Raw genomic sequence first — 26,357 nt, 5'->3', positions numbered from 1 at the left:
AACAGGGAATCACAAAGTGGACAATGGCAACAGTTGCCAAAAGCAGGAAAACATAAAAAATAAAATAAAATAAAATAAAACGGCAATACTGGGTACCAGACCAATAAAATCTGAATTCCTAGAGCTGAGGCCTGGGAATCATTGTGTATATACATTAATAGATTATTTCATTATATAATCATCTAATCCTCTGTGCTGTCTTATTTTTGGAAACGAGTAGCTTTAAAACCTATATTGCACCCAGCACTGCAGTGGGATATGGATCTCCATTATGATTAACAGGCACATTCATACAGCAAGGGGGCACACTTCTGGGGAGCTTGTAAACTTGTGGGACAAGTCCAGCCATTCCTTGCCATGGAACTGAAGCCCCTGCCGCTGCCACTTTGAAATGAGCTTTGGAGGAAAGCAGTTGGGATTAGTCCATGATCCTATCAGGGAAGGCACAGGTCCCTGAAAGTATGTATATTAGTTAGAGCTAGTACTCTGAGTCCTGAGTAAAAGGCCCACGCAGGAGAATGGGGGAAAGGGGAGGGCAGACGTTTTTACTATAATTAGCTTTGGGAGTAATACAGCTGGGGGAGGGAAGGGAGTACAGCCGGCAACTATTTTGAGCACGGCTCGGATTGACAGGACATGTGTGCTGGACTGTACTGATCCCAGGGCCAAGTTGCCTGCCTGTGGTGTGTGGTGTGGGGGGGGAAGGCCCGGGACAGCCATACAGACAGGCCGGACGGGGTACCAGCACCTCGACTTTTCTCCCTGGGACAGTGTCCAAACTCCGAGGGCCATAGGCCAAGCTGAGCGATGGGTGCTGAGGAGAAGGTGCTGGTCACATTGTCAGGGGGAGCCCCCTGGGGCTTCCGACTTCAGGGGGGGGCCGAGCAGAGGAAACCTTTACAGGTGTCCAAGGTAAGGGAGAGCCCCTATTATTGAGGTTTCAGGGAAAGGGGAACCCAGGGGAATTTGGGAAGAGCCACGTGGTGGCCTTTTGGGGGAGAAGTGGGAGGCTGTGAAGAAGAGGAGTGGGGGTGGCAGGTGGGCAGTTGGGCAGGGGAGCATGCTCATCTGGTGGGAGGAGTGGTTTCTGAGCACGAGCTTCTTGCAGGGGGGCTATTAGAAAAGAATTCCTGGTTTCTGGGAGCAGAAAAAAAGAAAGACTGCCTCAGTTCCCTGAGCACCATAGTAGCAGAGACCCAGTTCTGGCTGGCCATCCAGTCTTTGCTCTCCTGAGTCTGTGCCTCTACTCCAAATTCCAGGAATATAGGGAAGGTTCTAATTTTTCTTTAACTATATTGGTATGTGATGAGCCAAGGCTGTCTTACCCAGCCCAGCCCTGTCCTTCCCTGCCCTGCCTTACCCTACCCTACCTTGCCCAGGCCTTCAGTGCTCCTCTTTCCCCTCACCAGACCCTTTCTCTCATGAGGCAAGACTTTTTAGGTGCTAGGAAGGTTACGGGAAGATCTGGCCTGTCAGATGAACTGTTAATGTGTTTGGTTTCACCATGCAGGCTTAGTTTTCTCAACCATAAAATGTGGGTAATAACAATACCTACTTCACAGAACCAGTCTAAGGATTAAATGCAATGATACATATAGAGTGCTTGGCAGCATACCTAACATTTAGTAAGCACTCAATAAATGATAGCCATTACTACTAATATTATTACTTTCACATATGTACGCGTGTGTGCACGCAGGGGCACACATTTACACACATGACTACAATCTCCCAGATTCTGCTGGCCTCCCTCCAATCTGGAATACTGTTCTAAAATCTTGACTGTGTAGGTAGTGGCCTAGAAGAGAACTATTGGCGAGTAAAGATATGGGCCTTGAAGGGAAATCTTCAGGGGATACAATTGCCATCTAGTATCTCCCCTCTGCAGTTCTCCCCAAGCCTCTTTATTTGGTGATTTCCCTACCTCTCCTCATGTGATGTATATTACTCCCTCTAATCTGCGCCTTCTTCCCTCTAGATAGGCCCCCTCAACTGTAGCTCCGTGTCCCTCCTCGCCCTTTCATACCCTGCAAAGTATATCCTCCCCACGCATAGGTCCTTCCTGTCCTGACTCCTTTCATTCTATTCCCACTTAGAGCCCTCCCTCACCTTCAATCTCTCCTCCCAACACCTCCTCAGATCCGAAGACGGAGCCAGGCTGGCAGAGCAGGACTCCGGGAGAGGGACCAGCTTTTGGCCATCAATGGGGTCTCCTGCACCAGCCTCTCTCATGCCAGTGCCATGAGCCTCATTGATGCCTCAGGGAATCAACTGGTCCTCACAGTGCGGCGGTATGGACCCCTCCTACCCCAGCCCACCTCATCCCCCTAGCCCAGGGCTCCCAATGCCTGTTTCAGCTCTATGTCTCACTGGCCTGGCTTCAGCTACTACTAAGTACCCACTTCTGCTTGTAAGTTTGTGCTGGACTATAGATGTTTGTCTATGCCTCCCAAGGGGTTTCAGTGTATCTGCAACTAAGGGCTGGGGGTGTCAAGTGGGTATTTGAGTGTGCGGGCTTACTTCAAGCCCTTGCCTGTCTCCTCACCATCACATCTCCCTCCAAGCCCATGTCCACGCACAGCTCTTCAAGCACTTTGCCTCCTGGTTTGTCTTCAGATCCCCACTCTTCCCTGCCCATTCATTCAGCCCGTATGCCAGTCTCCTCTCTCCCTTCCTTCTCCTATCCCCTCTAGATCTCACCAGCTCTCAAGAACCCATTTCTCAAGTTCTGTCCTCTTTCCCATCCAGGGTAGAGGATGAAGGGCCTGTGCGGTCTCCATCCCCTGGTGAGCTTCAGGTGTTGTCACCCTTATCTCCACTGAGTCCTGAGCCCCCTGGCGCTCCAGTTCCCCAGCCTCTTCAGCCCGGGAGCCTCCTCTCACCCCCTGACAGTGAGGCTTACTACGGAGAGACAGACAGTGATGCCGATGGCCCTGCCACCCAGGAGAAGCCCCGTCGACCCCGCCGCAGAGGTCCCACGAGGCCCTCCCCTCCAGGAGCCCTACCTGATGAGGTCTACCTATCCGACAGCCCTGCAGAGCCAGCACCTGCCATCGCTGGTCCTCCCAGTCAGGTCGATAGCCGTGTGAGCTCCCCATCTTGGGAGGATGGGGCAACCCTTCAGCCACCCCCAGCCGAGGCCCTGCTGTTGCCCCACGGCCCCCTCCGGCCTGGCCCTCATCTCATCCCTATGGTGGGGCCTGTTCCCCATCCGGTGGCAGAAGACCTCACTACCACCTACACCCAGAAGGCCAAGCAAGCCAGTGAGTGCCTGAACCCTTTTTTCCCTAGCCAGGATCCTTCAATCTGAGTCCTAAATCTACCCCTCCATAACCATACTTTATGCTTCCTTTGGATATAGTCCTGGGGACAAGTGGAGAAGAGTGATGAGTAGAAGGGGAAAATAATTATTCTCACAGTCCCCATTACTTTTACTGTTTGAACCAGTGTGGCAAAAGGTGTAGGTGGTTCAACCCAATCCAGGAACAAAGTGAGTCGGGAAGCTTGGAAAGGGACATGAAATCAACAAAGGGTTTGCTTGTTGTTGCTATGATTTTGCTAAGTGTCAGACAGGGTGAGGGCAGAGCACAGACATGATGCAGGGGAGTATTTGGAAGCAGGGCAGGGGTTTTTCAGTGTTAATTGCAGGCAGAGCATCAGAGATACCTTTGACATTTGTAAGTTCAGCTGGGTTCCTGGGGACTGAGAACCTGTGGGATAGTCAGGAGATCCCTAGGAAGTGGTAGAGGGAGGGATCTTCGACTCCTTATCTCATGCAAGAATGTAGGCCTGGGCAGAAAACGCCAGTTCCACTTATCTCAAGCTCTTTGCTATTTTTGATGTGAGCTACAGAACAAGGTCTAAGGGTGAACTTTCTCCCTGTCCCATGCCTCTAACCCAGAGACCATTCTTGTCACCTTGAAAACCTAGGATTACACCTGTGGTTTTCATCTCTCATTCCTCCCCTCTACCATTCTGATTCCTGATCCATAGAATTTTGTGTGTCTAAGTCTGGAACAGAGGCTAAGGACATTGATAATTTGGAGTCTGACATCGCTGAGAATGTCCAATATCCCACAAAGAAATTCCAGATGCATGCCCAGGATCCCATGCTTATCCCCAGTCCTCATTTTAGCACCCCTCCCTTCCTATCATGCTGGGTAAGATGGCAGTTAGTGGCTCAGGGATATTTTTAGGCAAGCAGACCTCATTGTCCAGTGGGGTGGGGTGGGGGGAAGGGTAGGCAGGTGTCCACGTCCATCACACCGGGCCTTGTGGGGCAGCAGAGAGAAGGGAGGGGGCTAGGCTCCAAAAATAGCACAGTGAGCTCATTCAGCTGCCAGCTCTGGGGACAAGACAAAGGGGCTTTAAAAGGCATGGGGGTGGCTCAAGCTGGTCCTGCTCCAGCCAACACTGCATTTCTCAGCATGGAGACCTTTGAGCCCATCGGCCAAGAGCCCCTCAGCCAAGCCAGCTGCAACAAAGCCCCAGATCCAGCTTCTGGGCTCCAGGACCCATTCTATGCAGGTACTACCTTCCCATAGCTGAGAAAGTTCTGGGATCTGGAATGGAGGGGAAATACATCAATAGTTTAGGAAGGGATGTCTTTGGGAAAGGTCTTATTCCCTTATTCCTTCCTCCTTTTTGACTTCTTCTTCCTTCTTTTCTCAGGAGAGTTTCACTGCCCGTTTCTCAGAATGGGCTGATGCTATGGCCACATGTCAAAGGGGTTTGTGACCACATGAGCTATAGAAAACTCATGGGGAGGGAGTGTGTGTGAGAGAAGGAAGTGTGAATCTGTGAATCTGTGAATACATGAAGGCGTGTATATAGGAATCCATGGGAGAACATACGTGTGAACAAGAAAGTGTCTGTATTCATGTGTAGCTGGTGTCAAGAAAGCTTTAATAGTAATGGTTACTCACCGTGGGCCTTAGGGCTGCCGTGAGATGCTAAATTTACCTACACTATCTCATTTAGTTCTCATAGCAATCCTATGAGATAGCCATTATCATGCTCATTTACCGATGAGGAAACCTGAACTTCAGTAAAGTGAGGTAACTCTACCAAGAACCAAAAACCTGAACTGAACTCTGACTCCAGTGCCTATCTCTTATGCACAGTACTATTCTGTGGTACAAACGTTGGGATGGGTGGAATGAAAGTCCTAATTAGAAAGGAGCTTGGTATCTTGAGTGGAAAGTGGATGGAATTTCAAGAATTTTTCAGGAGGAACTGGGGATGTAGATCAGAGAGAATCTGTGTCCAAGGCAAGGTCCTAGCAGCAGGGCAGCCTCTCCCAGTTCCTGGCCCCACCTCCCAGGACCCACATGGCATGGGAAGTCCTGCCCAGGTTCCCCTTAGTACATAGTCCTTGTGTGTCTGCCTGTTAGTAGCTGCCTGAACTCTCTACCTAGAAGGCTGACCCCCAAAGAAGCCCACCCCACTCCCACCCCAGCTGGGCGTGGGGGATGGTGGTGGAATATATTTAGCAGTGACCTTGAGATATCCTAAAGATTTGGAGGGTTGCCTTGGAGAGCAGCACTCTGGCTTTTCCTGCATCTCGGATCTGAGGCTATCCCTGGGCTGTGAGTAGCAGGGGTGTGAGGCACAGAGGAGTGCCCTGGTAGTTGGAAGGTCATTATCAGTTGTAAAATTTTGTCCAAACTGTTAGCAACAGGGTCTCTGCAGGGGGAACTCTGGGAAGGAGTATGCATGTGTGTGAAGGTATTTGAGTGACTGTGTTTTTGTGAGGGTACATGTGTATTTATATATGTATATGTGAACTAGGGTGTATATAAGCTGGGGTATATGTGAATGAGAAAAAAAGTGTATAGGAGAAAATATGCTCATAACTGGCCTTCACTAGACCCATATTCTTGTTGAAATATGTGGTGGGTGTTATTTCCATGAATGTGTATGATGTGGACTACATAATGCGGGTGGAATTGTGAATGAAGATCCTTCTTCCTAAGCATCCTCTGTGTCCCTATCATAGGGGTAAGAGGTGGGAAGAGGAAATAAGTCCCTAGGTTTCTGAGAAGCCCCCTAACATGGTCTCATTTTGTCTCTCCCTGAGACCTGCCTCTTCTCCCTGGCTGCCATGGGAAGTGACTGCTCTCCCCCTTCCCCACCCAGCATTGCCAGCCAGGAATGGTGGGAGGCAGGGGAAGAATGTGTGCGGGGTGGGTAAGAGCACATCTCTGGGAAGACAGAAGCAGAGTAGGTGGGAGAGAGATTAGAAGGAGAGCTGTGATCAGAGTGGTGTCAGGGAGCCAACCAGACTCTGTCTTCCCTTCAACTGTCCTTGGTCTCACCTTTCACCTACGACTCTGCCCCCAAATCAGAGGACTTTGCCACAGGCAAGAGACAGTGTGGATCAGGCCAATGAAAAAGCCAGTGGGTGGGAGGACTGCAGAAACTGGCTGGGGTGGGGCTGGAGTGAAAGCTGTGGGGAACAGGACTAGAAGAGGCTCACTGACCATTCTCCCTCCTGACCTCCTCAGAACTGCAACGGGCAGAGAGCCTCCAAGAGAAGAGTGTGAAGGAGGCCAAGACCAAATGCCGGACGATTGCATCCCTACTAACTGCAGCCCCCAATCCCCACTCCAAGGGGGTGCTTATGTTTAAGAAACGACGGCAGAGAGCCAAGAAGTACACCCTAGTGAGCTTCGGGGCTGCAGCTGGGACAGGAGCTGAGGAAGAAGACGGGGTCCCTCCCACGAGCGAGTCCGAGCTGGACGAGGAGACCTTCTCTGACGCCCGCAGCCTCACCAACCAGTGCGACTGGGACAGCCCCTATCTGGACATGGAGCTGGCCAGGCCAGGCTCAGCTGCAGCAGAGGGCCAGGGCGGGCAGCTGAGTGAGGCCTCGGGCAGAGGGGCCCAGCTCTTTGAACAGCAGCGCCAGCGCACAGCCTCTAGCACCCAGGAGCTGGCCCGGGATGGTTCAGCAGCCATGCTCAATGGGCAGGGCCTGCAGTCACCACCTCGGGCCCAGAGTGCTCCTCCAGAGGCGGCTATGCTCCCATCCAGCCCTTCGCCAGCGCCTGTAGCCAGCCCCAGTCCCTTCCTCTCAGGCGGTGGAGCCCCAACCCCAGCTCCAAACATCTTTAACCGGTCAGCCAGGCCCTTCACCCCAGGCTTACAAGGGCAGCGGCCAGGTACCACTTCGGTGATTTTCCGGCCGCTAGCTCCCAAGAGGGCGAACGAAAGTCTGGGAGGCCTCAGCCCCGCCCCACCGCCCTTCCTGTCCCCTCCACAGGGGCCCACCCCTCTGCCCAGTCACGTGCCAGCCTCCGGTTCCCCCAGCACTCCACGCTCCTCGGGCCCCGTGACAGCCACAAGTTCCCTGTACATCCCAGCCCCCAATCGTCCTGTAACGCCAGGAGGAACCCCAGAGCCTCCCGCTCCCCCTAGCGCCGCTGCCATGACCTCCACCGCTTCTATCTTCCTATCGGCACCTCTGCGACCCTCTGCGCGCCCAGAGGCTCCCGCCCCAGGCCCCGGGGCACCTGAGCCCCCCAGCGCTCGGGAGCAGCGCATCTCCGTGCCCGCTGCCCGCACTGGCATCCTCCAGGAGGCCCGGCGACGGGGAACCCGGAAGCAGATGTTCCGGCCGGGAAAGGAGGAGACGAAGAACTCGCCCAACCCCGAGCTGCTATCGTTGGTGCAGAACCTGGATGAAAAACCCCGGGCCGGGGGAGCAGAATCTGGTCCAGAGGAGGATGCTCTGAGCCTCGGGGCTGAAGCCTGCAACTTCATGCAGCCACCAGGGGGCAGGAGTTACAAGACTCGGTCTCACGTGACACCTAAAACCCCGCCTCCAATGTCTCCCAAGACCCCGCCCCCAATGCCTCCTAAGACTCCACCCCCAGTGGCTCCTAAGCCCCCATCTCGAGGGTTCCTTGATGGGCTAGTGAATGGGGCAGCCCCTTCGGCTGGAATCCCTGAGCCAGCAAGGCTTCAGGGCAGGGGTGGGGAGCTGTTTGCCAAGCGGCAGAGCCGAGCAGACAGGTATGTGGTGGAAGCTACACCTAGTCCTGGCCTTGGCCTTGGCCCTCGGCCCAGAAGCCCTTCCCCTACACCCTCACTGCCCCCTTCCTGGAAATATTCACCCAACATTCGTGCCCCGCCTCCTATTGCTTACAACCCACTGCTCTCACCCTTTTTTCCCCAGGCTGCTCGAACTCTCCCTAATAAGGCCCAATCTCAGGGTCCTCGGGCAACCCCCAAGCAGGGTATCAAGGCTCTGGATTTCATGCGGCACCAGCCCTACCAACTTAAAACTGCCATGTTCTGTTTCGATGAGGTTCCCCAGACTCCTGGCCCCACTTCCTTAGGGCCCCCCAAAACTGCCCGAGTCCAGGAGATCCGCCGATTTTCCACTCCAGCACCCCAGCCCACTGCAGAACCCCTGGCCCCCACTGTGCTTGCCCCAAGAGCAGCCACTACATTGGATGAGCCCATCTGGAGGGCAGAGCTGGCCTCAACCCCTATACTAAGCCCAGCCCCTCCTCCAGAGTCTCCCAGGGGTCTCGGGACTTCCCCCAGCTCCTGTGGCTTCCAGGTAGCCAGGCCCCGGTTCTCAGCCACCAGAACTGGATTGCAAGCTCATGTGTGGAGGCCGGGGGCAGGCCACCACTGAGCAGGGCACAGCTCCCAGGACCAAGGAGAGGTGGAGCATCCAGTTCCTAAAGTTGCTTCTCCTACCCATCCCTTGTCCTATCTCAGGCATCTGGAGGCTAACTTCCCTCCTGCCGGAGATAGTTTTGGAGTTGGTGTCCCATCTCCACCCACACCCCTCCACTGGTCTCTATTTCTCTACATTTGTGCTTTTCTGTGAGCCTCGTTTTAATGTTCAGTGAGAAGCACACAGAGAAGTTACTAGTGAGACCTCAGGCAAGAAGCTCACCATCAGGTAGGCCTCAAAGGGACTGAATTGATCTCTGCACTAAATCGCTTGCTACTCCTCACTCTCATTTCCCAAGCTTGGCTGGCATATATCTAGACACGTATGTGTGCGTGTGTGTAGGCACAGATGTGTTCTTATGTCTGAGGCAAGAGTAGGAGGAGCGGTCTAAATAAAGACCCAATCTGGGTCTTCCCTTTGTACTGATTAAAGGGTCAGATAGCCCCTCATGGATAGTCTAGTGGGGAGAGAGAGATTGACTAGAATTAAAGACCAGTGCCTGTAGCAGCGGTACAGCATCTTGTGAAACTCACAGATTATGAGAAGACCTGAAGGGCTGGGGCAGTTTATAAGGGCTGAGTTATAACAGCTAGACCAGGAACAGAACTAAGAATTCTATTCATCAGGGGGCGCCTGGCTGGCTCAGTCAGAGGAGCATGCGACTCTTGATCTCAGAGTTGTGAGTTAGAGTCCCACACTGGGCGGTAGAGATTACATGCATACATACATAGTTCTATTCGTCAGGATTTCAGAAAGTTAGCAACTTAAGAGGCCCATGCTGAGCTACAAGCATCCAGGAAGTGAAAAAGAAAGCCAGAAAACTTCCTCTGGAATGAAAAATCCATTGGCTTCATTGCCTCATGCACCTGAGACAGAGAGGAGGGTGAAAAGAGCCATGGTGTGGAAAGTGAGGCAGAAACCAGGAGCAGAGTGGAATGAATGAAACTGATTGAACCACAGGGAGGAACATGGGGAGGGAGAGTGCAGTGTTGGCAGACAGGAGAGTTGGGTTTCAAGAAACTCACCATGTACAACAGGGGGATTAGGGAAAAATTTGAGACAGAAGAATGCATTAGTTAAAGTGAGGACAGATGATGGTGGGGGAATGTGAGAGTGTGGGCTGAGTGCTGAAAGAATAGGTAGTGTCTGTTCTACCTCCTTTGAGTCTGTCCTTCTACCCTCTGCAGCTTGTCATGATGACCTGGGAAAGGGCAAGGAAATACCCAGAGCCATAATCTCTTTTCAGTCCAGTCCCATCCCCTGCACCCTAGCTCTTATTCCTTTCCAGCTTTGGGTCCTGATCTCTGATCCTAGATGGGTATGGACTCCCCTCTCACCATGACCACCACCAGCCAGCCACGTTTGCTGCTTGATCTGGATTGATCGTTTCCTTTGCATATTGAGTGTGAGTCACAGTACTTTGGTTTGTGCACAAGAATAAACTTATGCTCCAAACCTTCTGTTGCCATCATCTCTCGTAGTTTTATACCCAAATCCTGATTCTCCTCCCTCTTCTCTAACCCATTCCCCTGATCTCTTTCTCCATTCCTGCCCTATTCTTCACCCTTTGCCTTTCACCCCCTGGTCTTTTGCTCTTCTTTACCAGTTCTGTCCCACTCTGATTTAGCCACCTCCACCATCCCCTTTGGTTCTCTCTCCCTACATTCTCCATCCAGATTCTCCCCTTTTCTGTCTCCTGCTTCATGCTTCCCAGACAAGACCTCAATTTCGGAACCAAGAGGAGTGGAAAGGCCCTCTGAGCTTTTGCCATTATCATTTCCTAGCTCTCTGGAGGAAACATGTTTCCATGGGAAAGCAATGCCTAAAGGTGAAGGTGGGGTGGGAGAGGGGAGGAGAAAGAGGGTGGATCAGTGTGGGTTGAGTCTAATATAGAAGAGAAGGCACCGGAGGCAGGCTAGAATTAAGGACTTCTGAGAAGGAAAGTTACTCCAGCAGGGGGCATATTTGTGCAAATAACCAGGCCCAGGACCCTGATGCTCCCAGGTAGTAGTATGGCCTCAGAATTCCAAAGGAAGGGGCCCCTGGGTGGCTCAGTCATTAAGTGTCTGCCTTCAGCTCAGGTAATGATCCGGGGGTCCTGGGATCGAGCCCTGCATCGGGCTCTCTGCTGGTCACTCTCTGCTGGTCACTCCCTGCTCGTCACTCCCTGCTCGTCACTCCCTGCTCGTCACTCCCTGCTCGTCACTCCCTGCTCGTCACTCCCTGCTCTTCGCTGCCTGCATCGGGCTCCCTGCTCGTCACTGCCTGCATCGGGCTCCCTGCTCGTCGCTGCCTGCATCGGGCTCCCTGCTCGTTGCGAAACCTGCTTTTCCCTCTCTCACTGCCCCCCTGCTTGTGTTCCCTCTCTGGCTGTCTCTTTGTGTCAAATAAATAAATAAATAAAATCTTAAAAAAAAAAAAAAGAATTCCAAAGGAAGGACCCATTGAGCATAGGTTGAATATTGTCTTCATCCACTCAATCATAGGAGACCAAAATTCCGGTTTGTTTTTGTTTTGTTTTTGAGAGTAGGATGGTGGTGATGACAAAATCACCATTTGCCATTTTTATTTTTTCTTCTAATTGCTTCTTTGGGTTGGGAGGGAATGGAGAAGGAAGACAAAAGATGAGGGATCTGGAGGCTAAACTGGTTTGGGCAGAAGCCAGCTAGAGGGGGGTTGGATGATCTTTCAGTCCCTGGCCTGAGCCTGAAAAGTTCAAGATGGGAAAAGGACATGGTCAGGAAGAGTGGAGAGCTCAGAGTGACAGGGGCATTCCGGAAGCTGCAAAGTCACTTCCTAAAGCAGCCACAACAAGGATGGTGGTGACAGCAACAGAGGTGCAGCTGCAGCTGATTCCAGAATCTGAGCAGGTGGAAGAGGATCCAGGATGTCCATGCAGCTACTGAGGAAAGGTCTGGGTAAATGACAGGCTTCCTTCAAGGAGGCTCTCAAACTTGTGCCCTTGCCCAGGGGATCCTCTGGAAGAGTATGAATGGGACAATCTAGATCCTATGGGATGTGTGCTCCCTTTGAAGAAAATCCCAAGTGGGAACCCCAGAATGTATGGACCTGGCATACATGTACTTCTCAGACATCAACATCTATCCTGCAAAGCAGGCCAAACTGAGTACCCCAACAGCAAATGGGGATGAAAAGGCAAAAATTGGTCAAGTCTTCCCCACATCATCCCTGACAACATAGGAAGCACTGAATTTGGTTAATTTGGTTCCTTATCCTGCAAAGATCTGGCTTTTCAGGAAAGACCAATCCATCAAGGAACTGTCCAAGAGCAGCTCCATTGTGTACAGACTTCCTTTCCCCAAACATAGCACCTTCAGCCCTCCCACTCCCAAAATGCACCCACATGTCTCTCCAGCTCCAGCCTGGAATGGTTTTGAGTGGCTCTCCAGACATGTTCTCCAAGTTCTTGCTCTCCCATTCTGAATTCCTACCCACCATTTTCTGCTTGCTTCCTCTTTCCCTTTCAGTTTTCAATTTCTCCCTGAATGCTTCTTTGGTTCTCAGACTCTAGATGCCAAGAAAGGGGACTCCCTGGGCAGACTGATCCTTGGTTCAGACAGCTTAGTGGGAGAATCCCAAAGGTCATTCCTCCCCTTCCTGAGCCTCTGGGCAAGGAGGGCGGGATCTTGGTTCCAGGGTCTCAGTACCCCCAGTGCCATTTGAGCTGCTTGTACTCATCATCTCTATTAATAACTACCCTCCCTCCCCCACTGCCAGTGCTGCCCCCACGCCTGCCCAGCTCGGGTTCTCCGGTCACAGCAGCTCAGTCCTCCAAAGCTGCTGGACCCCAGGGAGAGCTGACCACCGCCTGAGCAGCCGGTAAGTTTCCAGCTCTATGGCCAGAGGGGCTGGAGCCCATTCTGTTGACTGCTCTGTCTGTGTCTGCAATTGTGACCCTTGATCCTCCCTTATCTATGCTCTGTTCCCAGCTGTCTAGTTCAGGGGAGCCACAGAGTTGGAAGGAGAGGGGCCCAGGAGGGTGGGAGGAATGGAGATGTTGGAGGAGGCACTGGAATAGTAAGAAGGGGGTCTGAGAGGCTGGATGGGAAAAAAAAAAAAGAACCTAGCTGGTTAGGGCTGAGAGAGGTATAGTGAATGCCCATTTAGCAGTTCCTGGAGTCGGGCCTCAGCATACCCATTAAGTTCGTAGAATTGCAGATGTGTTGTAAAACAGGACTCAGCAGAAGACAGTGTTTTGCTGAGTGCCACCTTCTGTGAAGGAGAGGCTGGAGTCTGTATCTTTTCCCAGCTTGTCCCCCTCCACTGCCAGATGCTATTATTATGTTCCTGCCCCCCGTCAATTCCCCACTGCTATGATATTGCTGAATTGACATGCGTCAGGGTTCAAATGCCCCCGGCTCTTCTCTCCACTCTAGCTCTGGGGTCTGGGGCAGGAATGCCTGAAAAGGAGCAAGGAACACTGCTGTGACCTCCAGGCCACACTCCAGCTGGCCCAATAGGGGAGCAACAACCTCTCCTTCCTATGGAGAATGTTTTTGGCTGAATCTCCTCAATCCTGGCAGAACATTTTTCTGCCCCACTGGGGCTTGAGGAAGACTGAGGAGAGACCAGAGTTTGGAATGACAACCCCAATCTGAGATCCCCATGAAAATAAAAATCTAAAGTCATGCCAAGCCAATGAAACCTGGGTGCAGTGCCCTGTGTGTTATTTGTTTGTTTTACCCACTGCCCCCAATGCATACTATGTTCCTAATTCCTGTACGAGCTCCATTTAAACAGCAGAAAAGAGGTTGGTAGACGGTAGGAGCAGAGGGTGCATCTATACTTTCTGTCCTGCCTCCAAGAAAAGAGAAGCCCTAAAGCAATTGGTTTTCACTTTTTTGGAGATATATATATATATATATATATTTAAAAATTTCATGAAAGCCCTTAACCTGAAACCCTTAACCCCAGGTTAAGAAGTAATGCCTTACTGTAGATACTCCCCCTTCCCAGTTCCTGTCCATCCTCCAACTCCCCCATCTCACCCTATCTAGGTTGAATCTGCCTCCACGATGCCGCTCTCAGGAACCCCAGCCCCCAACAAGAAGAGGAAATCCAGCAAGCTGATCATGGAACTCACTGGAGGTATGGCATGTTTGCACCTACCTAGTGTGGGACTTCTTGTTAAGAGCATCTCAGGCCCAAGAGTCCCAGAAAAATCATAAAGTTATATATGTCTTCAGGTGAAGAGGTGTGAAGAGACAAGAGAAATTCGGGGGGGTGGGGGCAGGAAGAAAAATGGAGAAAGGATTCAACACCGACCGCTCACCCTTCCACCCTTTTTCACCTTGTAACCTGAGACAATAATATCCTTGCCATATCACCCAATGAAGGTCCAGGACAACAGGACTCACAGGTCAGTGAGGTACATTTGAGGAAGAGAGTATATATGATGGAGACTGGTACACGGCAAAGTCTCAATAAATGGTTAACTTCCTTGCTTTTCCCCCCAGAGCTAGAGAGCCTGTGTAAGCACTTAAAATGGAAAAATACTCAGGCATTTTTTCCTGGGGGGCAGTAGGAGTATAAGCATGTGAAGAGCTCTCCCAATACCTACAGGCTGTCTGTAGCCAGAGTTCACTGAGAGTAAGAGAAGGAAAAGGAGTTAAGACAAATCTGTATTTACTTTTTATTTTTTTATGTTTTTTAAAGATTTTATTTATTTATTTATTGAGAGAGAGAGAGAGAATGGTAGAGAGAGAGCATGAGAGGGAGGAAGGTTAGAGGGAGAAGCAGACTCCCCGCTGAGCAGGGAGCCCAATGCGGGACTCGATTCAGGGACTCCAGGATGATGATCTGAGCCGAAGGCAGTCGCTTAACCAACTGAGCCACCCAGGTGCCCTATATTTATTTACTTTAAAAAAAATGTTTTATTTATTTATTTGAGAGAGACAGAGATAGTGAGAGAGCACAAGCGGGAAGGAGGGAAAGAAGTAGACTCCCTGCTGAGCAGGGAGCCCAACGCAGGGCTCAACCTGAGCTGAAGGCAGACGCCCAACTGACTGAGCCACCCAGGCACCTCGACAAATCTGTATTTAGATATGGTCAACTCCACACAGTGTTGGCCTTTGGACTTGCCCCCATGCGATAATTTCCCCAATGGTCTCCATCTATGATGTTCCTTTAGTCCTTTTGCCCTGTACCCCATGCCTCTGACCCTTCTGCCTCATTCACCCTCTCCACTCTAGTATCCCTACTGTTTCCACTCTGCACCCCAGTTCCCATGCATCATCTCCAGCTCCAAACCCAGGAAATAAAAATCTCTCACAAAGGTACAATTTGACCAGATGTCACGGACAGTATCTCCTTCCCACTGTGATCTCTGCAGGAGTCACACACTTAGTTGTGGATGGCGTCTGTATTCTGAGCCTAGAAAACCCTACTTTACTCTTCTCCTTGTCTCTTTCTCCCCACTTCCCTGGAAGGTGGACAGGAGAGCTCAGGCCTGAATCTGGGCAAGAAGATCAGTGTCCCAAGGGATGTGATGTTGGAAGAGCTGTCACTGCTCACTAATAGGGGCTCCAAGATGTTCAAACTGCGGCAGATGCGGGTAGAGAAATTTATTTATGAAAACCACCCTGATGTCTTCTCTGACAGCTCAATGGTAAGTTTGGAACTTTACAATTCTCATAGCCTAGTGCCTCTTCTGACAGCTTCTTGGTAGGCCCTCAATCTCCAAATACCACTAACCTCCCTTACTTGCAAATTTATAAGCTTATTAAGTCCCCAGATATATTAAACCTCCAACAGCTCCAGGGTGAGTTACAGCCCACCTCTGAAATTCAGTATTAGAGCCAGTGAAGGGGAAGGGGTGAAGAGTACACATCCTCAGGGAGAAAATTCCTTCCCTGTATGGCTAAGTGTTAAAGATAGGTTTGCCAGAGAAGATGCAGGACACCAAGTCCTGTATTTTGAAGTTGAGACATGCATGAATAATTTTTAGTAGAGCATGTCCCATGAAATATTTGAGCCATAAAAATTCAATTCAACTCAATTCAATTTTAAAAATACAGGATGCCAGTTTAATTTTAATTTTGGATATATGATGAATAGTCTCTTACATATAAATATGTCCCATGCAATATTTGGAGTGTAATTTTAGTAAAAAAGTATTTGTTGTATATCTGAGATTCAAACTTAACTGGTGTCCTATAATTGTATTTGATAAATCTGGCAACCCTAGAAAGAGTTAAGTGCTTTTTATAACCATCTCCTTCTTGAGCCATTTTTTATCTAAAGGGTCTGTCTAAGGACTCCATGAAACTATCCTCTAAGATCCCATGTCCCCTAGTGAGGATCTTTTTTCCAAGAGAAGTAGGGATTGGAAGGGTGCCAGGCACAAGATGTTATAGCTGAGAAGGAGGGGATCTTCTCCATTACCTTTCTTCCCCCTCTACCTTTACTGGGCAGCCAAGGGAAAGTGGAAATAGATGCCTACATGGGGCCACAGGCAGGAGTGTCTGTCATTGGTCCTTATGTAGGAGCAGAGCAAAAATGCTGAGCTGGTCATATCTAACTTTAGGAGGCCAAAAGCCCTTGTCCCTGGCTGGGTCTGGTTACACTGGTTGGAGCAGAGGGGTGTGCATGGTGGGGTGGCAAGGAGAGCTTCCCGAAGGAGTTGGTGGGGTTATTTTTAGGCTTTGGGGCTGAATCCAGGGTTGCCCTTTTGGTCACCCTTCCCCCTACCTGCTACAGTTTCACGGTAAGGAGGTCCTGGTTCAACAGGCACCAAGAGGAGAAAGGGAGAGGAAGAGAAAGAGAAAGAAGAGACCTCTGTCTGTTAGACAAGATTAAAGAAGGGGAGAGAGCAGAGATCTCTCTAGCTCTTCAAATTAAACCTGGGTTCTCTGTCCCAACCCCATCCTTTTAAATTTTAGCTGAGCAGAAATCTTGGTCCTCTTTGCCTTGATAAGGATGGGAAAGGAAAGTGTAGAGAATGAGTTGCCCCCATCTTAAGGTGTAATTGGACAAACTGAGCCAGAGGGGGGTCCTATCCCTTAAGGAGAGTTTAATTCCTCTCAGCCAGGCTATCCACTGTCCACCTATTGGCAGGGGGGATCTCAGAGGATTCAGTGTCTTCTGGTTAGCCGTGCTCTCTGATAATTTCCTCCTTGCTATGCATACCCGTGTCTTTATTCCCCATACCCATTGCCTAAGCTTGCCCTCACTTTGTCCTTTCTTTTCAGGATCGCTTCCAGAAGTTCCTTCCCACAGTTGGGGGACAGCTGGGCACAGCTGGTCAGGGATTCTCGTACAGCAAGGGCAGCAGTGGAAGCCAGGCAGGGGGCAATGGCTCTGCCAGACAGTATGGCTCTGACCAGCAGCACCATCAGGGCTCTGGATCTGGATCTGGGGGTACAGGTGGTCCCGGGGGCCAGACTGACAGAGAAGCTGCTGGGACAGCAGGGGTTGGTGAGACAGGAACAGGCAAGTATCCCTACCCAAGGGTAACGTGTCTGGTCCCTAGAGCAGAGATGTCCCCAGGAATGAGGCCTAGACCGGGTTTAGGGAGCAAGGGAGGCCTGCTGAGATACCTAGATGGACCCTCTGGAGATGGAATCTCAGGAGAATACCGAGATGTGTCTATTTCACCCAGAAACCTTGTCTTTCAGCCTTTCTGGCTTTTCAGTTTCAGTCACAGATCTGAACTTAGGCTATCATTATTCCACGAAACTGGCACAGTTACCAGGATGTTATATCTTTGATCTCTGGCCCCAACAAGTTCCCTAGTGCAGGGGTATAAGACTAACTTCCACTGGCTACTCACCGTTATTATTGACTTAATTTTCTCTCCCGTGGCTGCCAGGAGACCAGACAGGTGGAGAAGGAAAACATATCACTGTGTTCAAGACCTATATTTCCCCATGGGAGCGAGCCATGGGGGTTGACCCTCAACAAAAAGTGGAGCTTGGCATCGACCTGCTGGCCTATGGGGCCAAACCTGAACTCCCCCACTATAAATCCTTCAACAGGTAGGGGTTGTGAAGAAGGAACCAGCTGCATTCCAGCGTGTGGCACAGTGTCCTTAGTTGGGATGGAGACTTTGGTTCACATGTTCCGGAAAGAAGCTGAGAAGGGAGGGAAGGAACATGGGGGCCCTAATCGAAGGCCTTTGCTTTTTTCACTCTAACCCAGAAAAACAGTGCAGTATGATGAAGGAAACGTTTGCTGGGGGGCAACATTTTAGTTCACTCCACCACTTATTAAGGTTGTTGGTCATGGGAAAATCACCCTACTTCTGAGCGTTGGTTGCCTTGATGTAAAATGGAAATAATATAGGGGCGCCTGGGTGGCTCAGTCAGCTAAGCGTCTGCCTTGGGCTCAAGTCATGATCCCAGGGTCCTGGGATCGAGCCCCACCTCGGGCTCCCTACTAGTGGGGAGTCTGCTTCTCCCTCTCCCTCTGAACCTCCCTCCCTGCTCGTGCTCTCACTCTCTCACTCTCTCTCTCAAACAAATAAGAAATTTTTAAAAAAGGGAACAATATATTCATGTTTAGAGGACTCTTAAAGTTCCCTTCATTCAAGGTTAGGCTTCCATTACTGTTCTTCTAGTATGAGTCTATTTTTTTATACTCTAGTAAGGCTTAAGCATCTATTCTTTTGGAATTTGGCTTCTCTAGACTGTGGGTAGGAGATCTGTGTGAAAACAGAATAGGGAAGCACTAGAGAAGTGTTTTGCATTTGATCCTGAGAAACCTGAATTTTCCAGGCTATGTTAATTCCTCTCAGCAGGCCAGGGCTATCCACTGGAGATGGGGTAGGGGTTGTGTGTGTGGGAGGGAGGGGAAGGTGTCTCTACATTGTAATTTAAGGTAGTCTCAGACCCTTGGGTCTATAGTGTCTGAGTCACAACTCTCCATGAAACTCTCTATCCAGTACCAACTAGACTCCTTTTCTCATTATTAGCTCTGGGGAAATAAGCAAACCAGGAATGGGGAATTGCGGGAGAAGAAGAATAAGAAGTGCAGAAGCAATCCTTTTTTTAAAATAAAGATTGTACTCATCTATTTGAGAGAAAGAGAGACCACATGAGTGGGGGGAGGAGCAGAGGGAGAGGGAGAGGAACAAGCAGACTCCCCGCTGAGCATGGAGCCTGACTCCGCAGGAACAATCTTAAACTAAAATTCACAGACTTCCCCATCCTCAAAACAGTAACACCTTACTGATAAAACTGTTCCTTTTGTTCTGGTTGTTTTTTGTGGGGAGTGGGAGAGGGAGAAGCAGGCTTCCCGCCAAGCAGGGAGCCTGATGCAGGGCTTGATCCCAGGATCCTGGGATCAAGACCTGAGCCGAAGGCAGACGCCTAATGACTGAGCCACCCAGGTGCCCCTTGTTCTGGTTTTTAATTAAATAATGTGTCTCCCTTTCAGGACGGCAATGCCTTATGGTGGATATGAGAAGGCCTCCAAACGCATGACCTTCCAGATGCCCAAGTTTGATGTGGGGCCCCTACTGAGTGAACCCCTGGTCCTCTACAACCAGAGCCTCTCCAACAGGCCTTCTTTCAATCGAACCCCTATTCCCTGGATGAGCTCTGGGGAGCCAGTAGACTACAACGTGGATATTGGCATCCCCTTGGATGGAGAAACAGAGGAGCTGTGAGGTGTTTCCTCCTCTACTTTGCATCAGTTTTCTCTTATCAGGTTCCAATTTGGAAAGGGAATGCTAAGCAGGATACCCCTACTGTAAATCTAGTATCCTTGTGGGAATGGAGGGAAAAAAGAGGGAGATACCTGTCTTTCTAGTCTTCACTCCAAGTCCCCACTCCAAGCATCCTTCTTCACCAACTCAGACCTCCCCTTCCACTTGCTCTGTATGGAACCCGCTCTTTTATGGAATTTGCTCTACCACCGGTAACAGTCAATAAACTTCAAGGAAATGAACTCATTCTTCCTCTGATATTTAAGGGCAGATGAAAACTAAGGCTAACAATGCACAGAGACTGATTAAAGTCAAGTACTAAACATTATTCAGACTTCAAGACCGGGCCTGAACTCTGGTTGCTTATACACCCACACCCATACCCGTGAGACCATATTCATACGTGTATACAAAGACATAATTATTCAATAGTACATAAGACAATCATGCACAAACACATGTGCTCGCCCATATGTGGGCAAAGCTAAGAAGCTATTGTGCATTGTGGTTAGGAAGTAGGAAGTAGTTGGTGACCCTAGTGTTAGCTCTCTTTGTGTAGCTGATTAGAGATTGGGATGACCAGGATTACCCAGTTATCACAGAACTAGAGCATGCCATAAAGTTTCCAGATGACAACAGAATGGGCTGAGGAATATGTGGATCAAAGGTTACAGATTCCTGAAAGGATGGCATACAATAAAGGGCTATGTTAGAATCCAGAAGAAAGTGGGAGAAACCAGATGTAGTTATAGTATGCCTGGTTCTGTGTGAACACATCAAGAAAAGATCTAAGGGTCATGAGGGCACTTCAGTGGTATTCAGAAAGCACTGTAATTGGGAAAAAACCATGACAGCCCAATAGGGATGAGCAACAATACTCTTTTTATTTTTATTTCAAGTATGTGGTTTCTTTAGAGTCCCAGACCTACCTCTGTGTTCCACAAAATGAGAGTGATACAGACCTGGGAGAATAAAGAGATGGTTTAATAGGATCTGGGAAAATAACTTTGAGGAGAGCTGGCTGAATTCATCCAATTCCATGGGCCATTAATGATTTTAAGTTGCTAGACTCTGCATAGATGGATCCAGTTTTCATGGACCTTGGGTCACATGACATTTACCCTGATCATTTTCCTTTACAACCTAAACAAATTTCAGAAGATTCATACTTCCTCTAAACTTGTACACAAAACTCTAATTCTGTGTGTATTTTTTTCTTGTTCTTTTTTTTTTTAAGATTTTATATTTAAGTAATCTCTATACCCAAAGTGGGGCTCGCACTCACAACCCTGAGATCAAGAGCATACACTCCACTGACTGAGCCAGCCAGGTGTTCCCCCACCTTTTTTTAAGTTACTGTCCCTGCTGTTTATTATTTATAAAAATGTATGAAGTATTTGCACTGTTACAAGGCTTATACTATATATATTTTAATGTAGTACACACAAATTTTATTTTTTAAAAGATTTATTTATTTATTTGAGAGAGAGAGAGTGTGAGTGAGGGGAAGGGCAGAGGGAGAGGGAGAGAGAGACTCTTAAGCAGATTCTCCACTGAGCACGGAGCCCAATGTGGGGCTCCATCTCCTGACCCTGACATCATGACCTGAGCCGAAACCAAGAGTCAGATGCTTAACTGACTGAGCCACCCAGGCACCCTGCACATGCAAATTTTAAATTAAAAATTAATTTATTATTATTTTTTAAATTCAATTTAGTTAACATACAGTGTATTATTAGTTTCAGGGGTAGAATTTAGTGATTCATCTGTTGCATATAACACCCAGTGCTCATTACATCAAGTGCCCTCCTTAATGCCCATCACCCAGTTGCCCTATCCCCCCACTCACCTCTGTTCCACAACCCTGTTTGTTCCCTATAGTAAGAGTCTCTTACGGTTTGCCTCCCTCTTTTGTTTTTATGTTATTTTGTCTTTCTTTCCCTTCCCCTATGCTCATGTTTTGTTTCTTAAATTCCACATGAGTCAAATCATATGATATTTGTCTTTCTCTGACTGATTTATTTTACTTAGCCTAATACCCTCTAGTTCTATCCATGTTGTTGCAAATGGCAAGATTTCATTCTTTTTGATGGCTGAATAATATTCTCCCCCCTTTTTCTAAAGATTTTTCTGTGTGTATTTTTCTAAGGAGAGTGTTGCCATAGGTTGGATTTCCCCCAAATAGACCCTGAGACAGATTTGGATGTAAGTAATCCCAGAAGGTTGGATGGTGATCCCAGAAATCCAAACAGTTTAAGGGAGTGAGAAGAAAGCCAGTAAAGGTGCTTTGGGCAACTGGAGTTGAATCCCATTTGGTACTATCTGAGAAAAATGCTATTTAACGTGTGGTCCATGGACTGACAGCATTATTATTTCCTGAGAGACTGGTTAAAATGCAAACTCAAGAATCTGTCTTTGATCTCTCCAGTCAATTCATATGTGTCAGTAAATTTTGAGAAACACTCCTTTAGAACAGACCTCAAAATTGCCCCACTGAGAGGGTGAGGAACTGTAGTATTTAGCCACCAAATTCTCTTTCACTGGTTGCAGATTGCTACTGGGAATGTTAACTCTGCTGGCTCTTCCAGGCAAAGAAATACTCAGGTGTCTGAGGTAGGAAGCTATGGACTTGTACTGTCTACCAAAGCTGTAGTAAGCTCTGCAGTGGGCTGAGGGAATATGGGTAGGGCACCAACAGGATCTGGATAGGGGTTCATAGTTTTCATCAGATTCTCATGTTTAAAAATCTGCGATCCCTTCCCCAAAGTTAAGGATTATATTCCTTTTTTATTTTTTTGCTCCCACCCCCAGGACTATATTCCTTTAACAAATGTTTATTAAGTGCCTACTGTATACCAGGTATTATGTCAGGCATCAGCTGTACAAAGACACATAACAAGTTTCATGTGACAGAGATTTCACAGTCAACCATAAAATAACTATAAATGCCTATCCTTAAAAGTTGGGGTAAAAAAAAATCCAAGGTCTGCTAGTCAACAGCTCTGGGAACCTAGAAACTTAATTTTTCCAAGCTCAGAATGTCTGAAATCTTAAATATAAGAAAAAATCATGACACAAGCTTATTAATTTACAGGGAACTCAGGTTGGTTGTGAAATTACCTTCTCAGTAGAGAAGTCTACTTTTTTTTTTTAAAGATTATTTATTTATTTGACAGAGAGATAGAGTACAAGCAGGGGAGCAGCAGGCAGAGGGAGAGGGAGAAGCAGGCTCCCCGCTGAGCAGGGGGCCCGACATGGGAATCAATCCCAGGACCCTGGGATCATGACCTGAGCGGATGGCAGACGCTTAACTGACTGAGCCACCCAGGCACCTGGAGAAGTCTACTTGTAAGTCAAGTTATTATCAGAGGTTGCAATGGTTGTTTTCTTTTTCTTTCCTTTTAAAAATTTATTTAAATTCAATTTAATTTATACTATACTATTAGTTTCAGAGGTAGAATTTAATGATTCATCAGTTGCATACAACATGCAGTGCTCATTACTTCAAGTGTCCTCCTTAATGCCCATCACCCAATTACCTCATTCCCCTCCTCAGTGGTGGTTTAATGTATTAAAGTGCACACTTGCACAGGATCCAGCCAGCGGAATCCTCAAGCTTTGCTATGTCTTTGCCTGGACACTATTCTCTTAAAAAAAAATCTTCAAAAATGTTTCATGCATTTGAATACCACAGTTCACAGAGGCCACATGTTAGCAGCAGATCTAGCTGTCTATACTGCTCATAGACATTTTCTGTTTCTCATCACTGTGTTTTTATTTTATTTTAGTCATCATTGCGTTTTAAAACTCAGGAGCTCAGGGGAGCTACCCTTTAGATAGGTGCTTGTACTCTCCAATGAGTCCTAGTCCCCACTACTACCTATTGTTTTACAGTGGGTCGTCTTTTATTGTTACTTGCCTAGCTTCTGCAATCATTTGAGTCAGCCACTTCAAGAATTTCTTCTGCATAAAACACAATGCCCATAATACCATCCCCCTAAAGTTACCCAGGCAGGGTATTCTCTAGTCCACAGTCTAGAGCTTTCCTTTCCAGTACTAATCATTAGTCACATGTAGTTATTGAGCTCTTGAAATGTGCCTAGTTCAAATTGAGATGCTCTATAAATATAAACCCTAGATTTTGAAGAATTAATATGAAAAAAGTAAAATATCTCAATAATTTCAAAATATTAAAAAAATTTAAAATACTGTTTACATGTTGAAATATTTTTAATATGTTGGGTTAAATAAATTACTGAAATTAATTTCATATTTCTTACTTTTTGAAAATGTGGCCACTAGAAATTTTAAGTCACATAATGCAACTCACAATATATTTCTACCAGACAGTATTGGTTTAGACTATGAGAACTATTCAGGAGCTTTGAGGGAAGAATATGAATTTCCCACTTGTTCTTTCTCTTCTCTCTTGTTCCTCTCTGTTTTACTCTTCCTTGTTCACCAACGTTTTCTCTTGTTTTGTTTCTAAGACAAGTGCAGTAGTGAGAATGGGGAAAGAGTAGAATAAGGAGGGGCACCTGGGTGGCTCAGTCGTAGGCTGTCTGCCTTCGGCTGGGGTCGTGATCTCAGGGTCCAAGGATCGAGCCCTGCATTGGGCTCCCTGCTCCACGGGAAGCCTGCTTCTCCCTCTCCCACTCCCCCTGCTTGTGTTCCCTCTCTCGCTGTCTCTGTCAAATAAATAAAATCTTAAAAAAAAAAAGAGTAGAACAAGGAGTTCAATCTGTAACTGTGGACAACTGAGGTAATTCACTACCTTCGGACCAGCCTCACCAACGTTCTTTAAATCCATCTTCTGTTTCAAATGCTATTCAGTCTGCATTTACAGTTGTCTGAGAGCAGAGAGAAAGCCCTACAACTAAATGTTCAGTCAGGAATTAAGGATGTGTCCACAGAGTGTCAAGCAACAAGTGCAAAATTCAAATAATACACCAATGCGGTCCCCTTTCCGCATCCAAGGCAAACACTTGTGCTTATGTTCGATTTAAAAAAAAAAAAACAAAAAACCTCTTATTTCCTATTTTGGTCTGGCGAACTGATAGGGGTAGGGAACCCGTGAATAAACAAATTATTTCTGGGAAACCAAATACCATTTGCAAACCAGTGTGAGAACGGATGAAAACTTCTTGAAGGAAGGTTATGAGGAGATGGTAAGGTCAATTTCTGGCTTGCTCGCTCCATCTCTAACCACTCCGTATGCATAATGAAAATGCCAGGAAAACGTAACTTCAACTAAAGGCGACACTGCTCTATGAGGCACTTGGAGAAGGCCACATCCCTAAAGTTATTCCAGGGTAGGGTTCGCCATACTAACTCCCCCCAGCTCAGCCGGTCCTCCCTGCAATAGTTTTCCGACTCTCTGCTCCAGATCCTTCTTTGTCCTCACCCACCAGCAAACCTTTCCCGGCCACCCCTAAAACGCTTGGCGGCCGCCATTTTACACACTACTATCGCGAGATATATTTAGCCTTCTCTAGCCTGACTCGTTTACTTTCTTGCGAGAAGCTCTTCTCTGCTGTTCTCGCCGTTAGCTGAGGAAAGTGTCGCGAGAGCTGGTTGCCTTGGCTCCCTGTAGCTATAGCAGCCGCGGCGGTTAAGGATGCGGCGGCAGGAGCTGTGAGTGCGACACCCTCAGGGGGGCGGGGTCGGAGGTAACAGGGTGCAGGGGGTAGCCCCAGTTGGGGGGGGTAGGTAGGGAGGAATGGGCTCAAGTGTGACGTGTGAGGGAAACCTAGGTCCAGTGGATACAGGGACCTGACGCCGGTCTGCACTAGGGCACTCGGAGGGCTAGAGCTGCCGTGAGGTCCAGTGGGAGGGACCCGGGTATAGTAGGGTTCAAGGAGCAGGGGCCGGAGCGTGGAGGGTGTGTGTATTGGCAGGAAGAGGGTTACGCGGACTCAGAACTGGATAAAGGGACCGGACTACATCGAGGAATAAGTGGGAAGAAATGGGGTATCGCGAAGAGGAGGGTATGTTGAATGGGAGCACGGAGGTTGGGCCCGGTTTGCTTTGCACTGGGGGGATGGGGGGCCGGTATCGGACCCCTTGCAGCTCCTTGGGGTCCGCCGGACGCTGGTCTAGGACTGCGCGCCAGGACCTGGGTCATAAATGGCGTGGCGGGAATGGTGGCGTACGGGACCTCCACCACCACTCGCCCCTTCCAAAGAAATTCCCCACGGACGATGTGATGTGGAAGTAGGGTCCTGGTGAACTAGTATTAGTTGGTGAGATTCTTTCTGCGGAGAGATTGTGGGTGGGATAATGAATGATTGTTGCTGTAAAGTGTGGGGTGGGGGCGGGAGAGAAATTCTTGAGGAAAAAAACTAAGATGTGCTTCCTCTGGAGCGGATTGAGTTGGAAAAAGGGGTGTGTGTGCTGAAATCACGTTTCTTCCCAGATTCATTCAAGTATAGAATTCCTTTACGGTGTACTTATGAAATGATATATGCAGTGTAAAACTAGTTTAGCTGATACAGTAGAAGAATGTGCAGTATGACACTTGAGCTTTCCACGGATGTAATTTAAAAACTAGGAAAAGTGTTTGTATTGCAGCAGCAGCAAGCTGAACACTAGGGATAATTTTAGTTAAGTTGACTATAAAACCTAGTGTTCTCAAAGTGTGCATATTCAGGTTATTTGCCTTTTAAGAAATGGATGAAGTTTTTTTTTTTTTTTTGTTTTTTTTAGGAGACAGAACAAGTTTTGAGTATCTGCTAATCTGAGAATAAAATGAAACTCCCAGGGGTTAAAATCAAGGAGAGGGCAAAATATTTAGTTTCTGGTCTCAAGATTGTTTTGTGGAGACGGGTTGGACCACTTTGCTCCTGAACTCTTACTTCTAGTGGAAACAATGCCTTCAATTCAGGCATAAAAATAATTTACCCATTTCAGTCTACAGATACAAACTTTCTGATAATTTTTCTCACTATCTTTTGTAGGTATAAATTTGCAGGGGATAACCTCTCTTGATTATGTACCTGG

General features: G+C 48.3%; 3 protein-coding genes across 6 annotated transcripts in view; all 3 read left to right on the top strand.

The window, feature by feature from the left end:
• The first annotated feature begins 679 nt into the window (after window positions 1-679).
• SYNPO2L (synaptopodin 2 like) lies at window positions 680-10,144 on the top strand. Of its 2 annotated transcripts, XM_027591265.1 has the most exons (4): window positions 680-912; window positions 2,140-2,291; window positions 2,749-3,263; window positions 6,507-10,144. In XM_027591265.1, the coding sequence occupies exons 1-4, from the start codon at window positions 808-810 to the stop codon at window positions 8,645-8,647; spliced, it is 2,913 nt and encodes a 970-aa protein (XP_027447066.1). In that variant the 5' UTR covers window positions 680-807; the 3' UTR covers window positions 8,648-10,144. The 2 variants fall into 2 exon arrangements, with proteins under 2 accessions (XP_027447066.1, XP_027447076.1); XM_027591275.1 differs by lacking the exons at window positions 680-912; window positions 2,140-2,291; window positions 2,749-3,263 and adding an exon at window positions 4,428-4,527.
• A 567-nt stretch (window positions 10,145-10,711) lies between these two features.
• On the top strand, window positions 10,712-19,600 carry MYOZ1 (myozenin 1). The gene is made up of 7 exons (XM_027596100.2): window positions 10,712-10,773; window positions 12,431-12,532; window positions 13,711-13,801; window positions 15,142-15,320; window positions 16,903-17,143; window positions 17,523-17,688; window positions 19,088-19,600. The coding sequence occupies exons 3-7, from the start codon at window positions 13,729-13,731 to the stop codon at window positions 19,317-19,319; spliced, it is 891 nt and encodes a 296-aa protein (XP_027451901.1). The 5' UTR covers window positions 10,712-10,773; window positions 12,431-12,532; window positions 13,711-13,728; the 3' UTR covers window positions 19,320-19,600.
• Window positions 19,601-24,898: 5,298 nt separating this feature from the next.
• Window positions 24,899-26,357, top strand: part of USP54 (ubiquitin specific peptidase 54) — a 119,010-nt gene continuing 117,551 nt past the window's right edge. The window contains exon 1 of one of the 3 annotated variants that reach the window (XM_027593460.2): window positions 24,899-24,992. The gene's annotated coding sequence lies outside the window, so the exon portion shown is untranslated. Of the gene's footprint in view, window positions 24,993-25,063; window positions 25,346-25,581; window positions 25,601-26,357 lie in introns of those variants that run through there. The other 2 variants (XM_027593450.2, XM_027593495.2) reach the window with 2 other exon arrangements.

The sequence above is a fragment of the Zalophus californianus genome, chromosome 15 (assembly GCF_009762305.2).
Source record: "Zalophus californianus isolate mZalCal1 chromosome 15, mZalCal1.pri.v2, whole genome shotgun sequence".
NCBI lineage: Eukaryota > Metazoa > Chordata > Mammalia > Carnivora > Otariidae > Zalophus > Zalophus californianus.
This window is presented reverse-complemented; position numbering and strand designations above follow the sequence as displayed.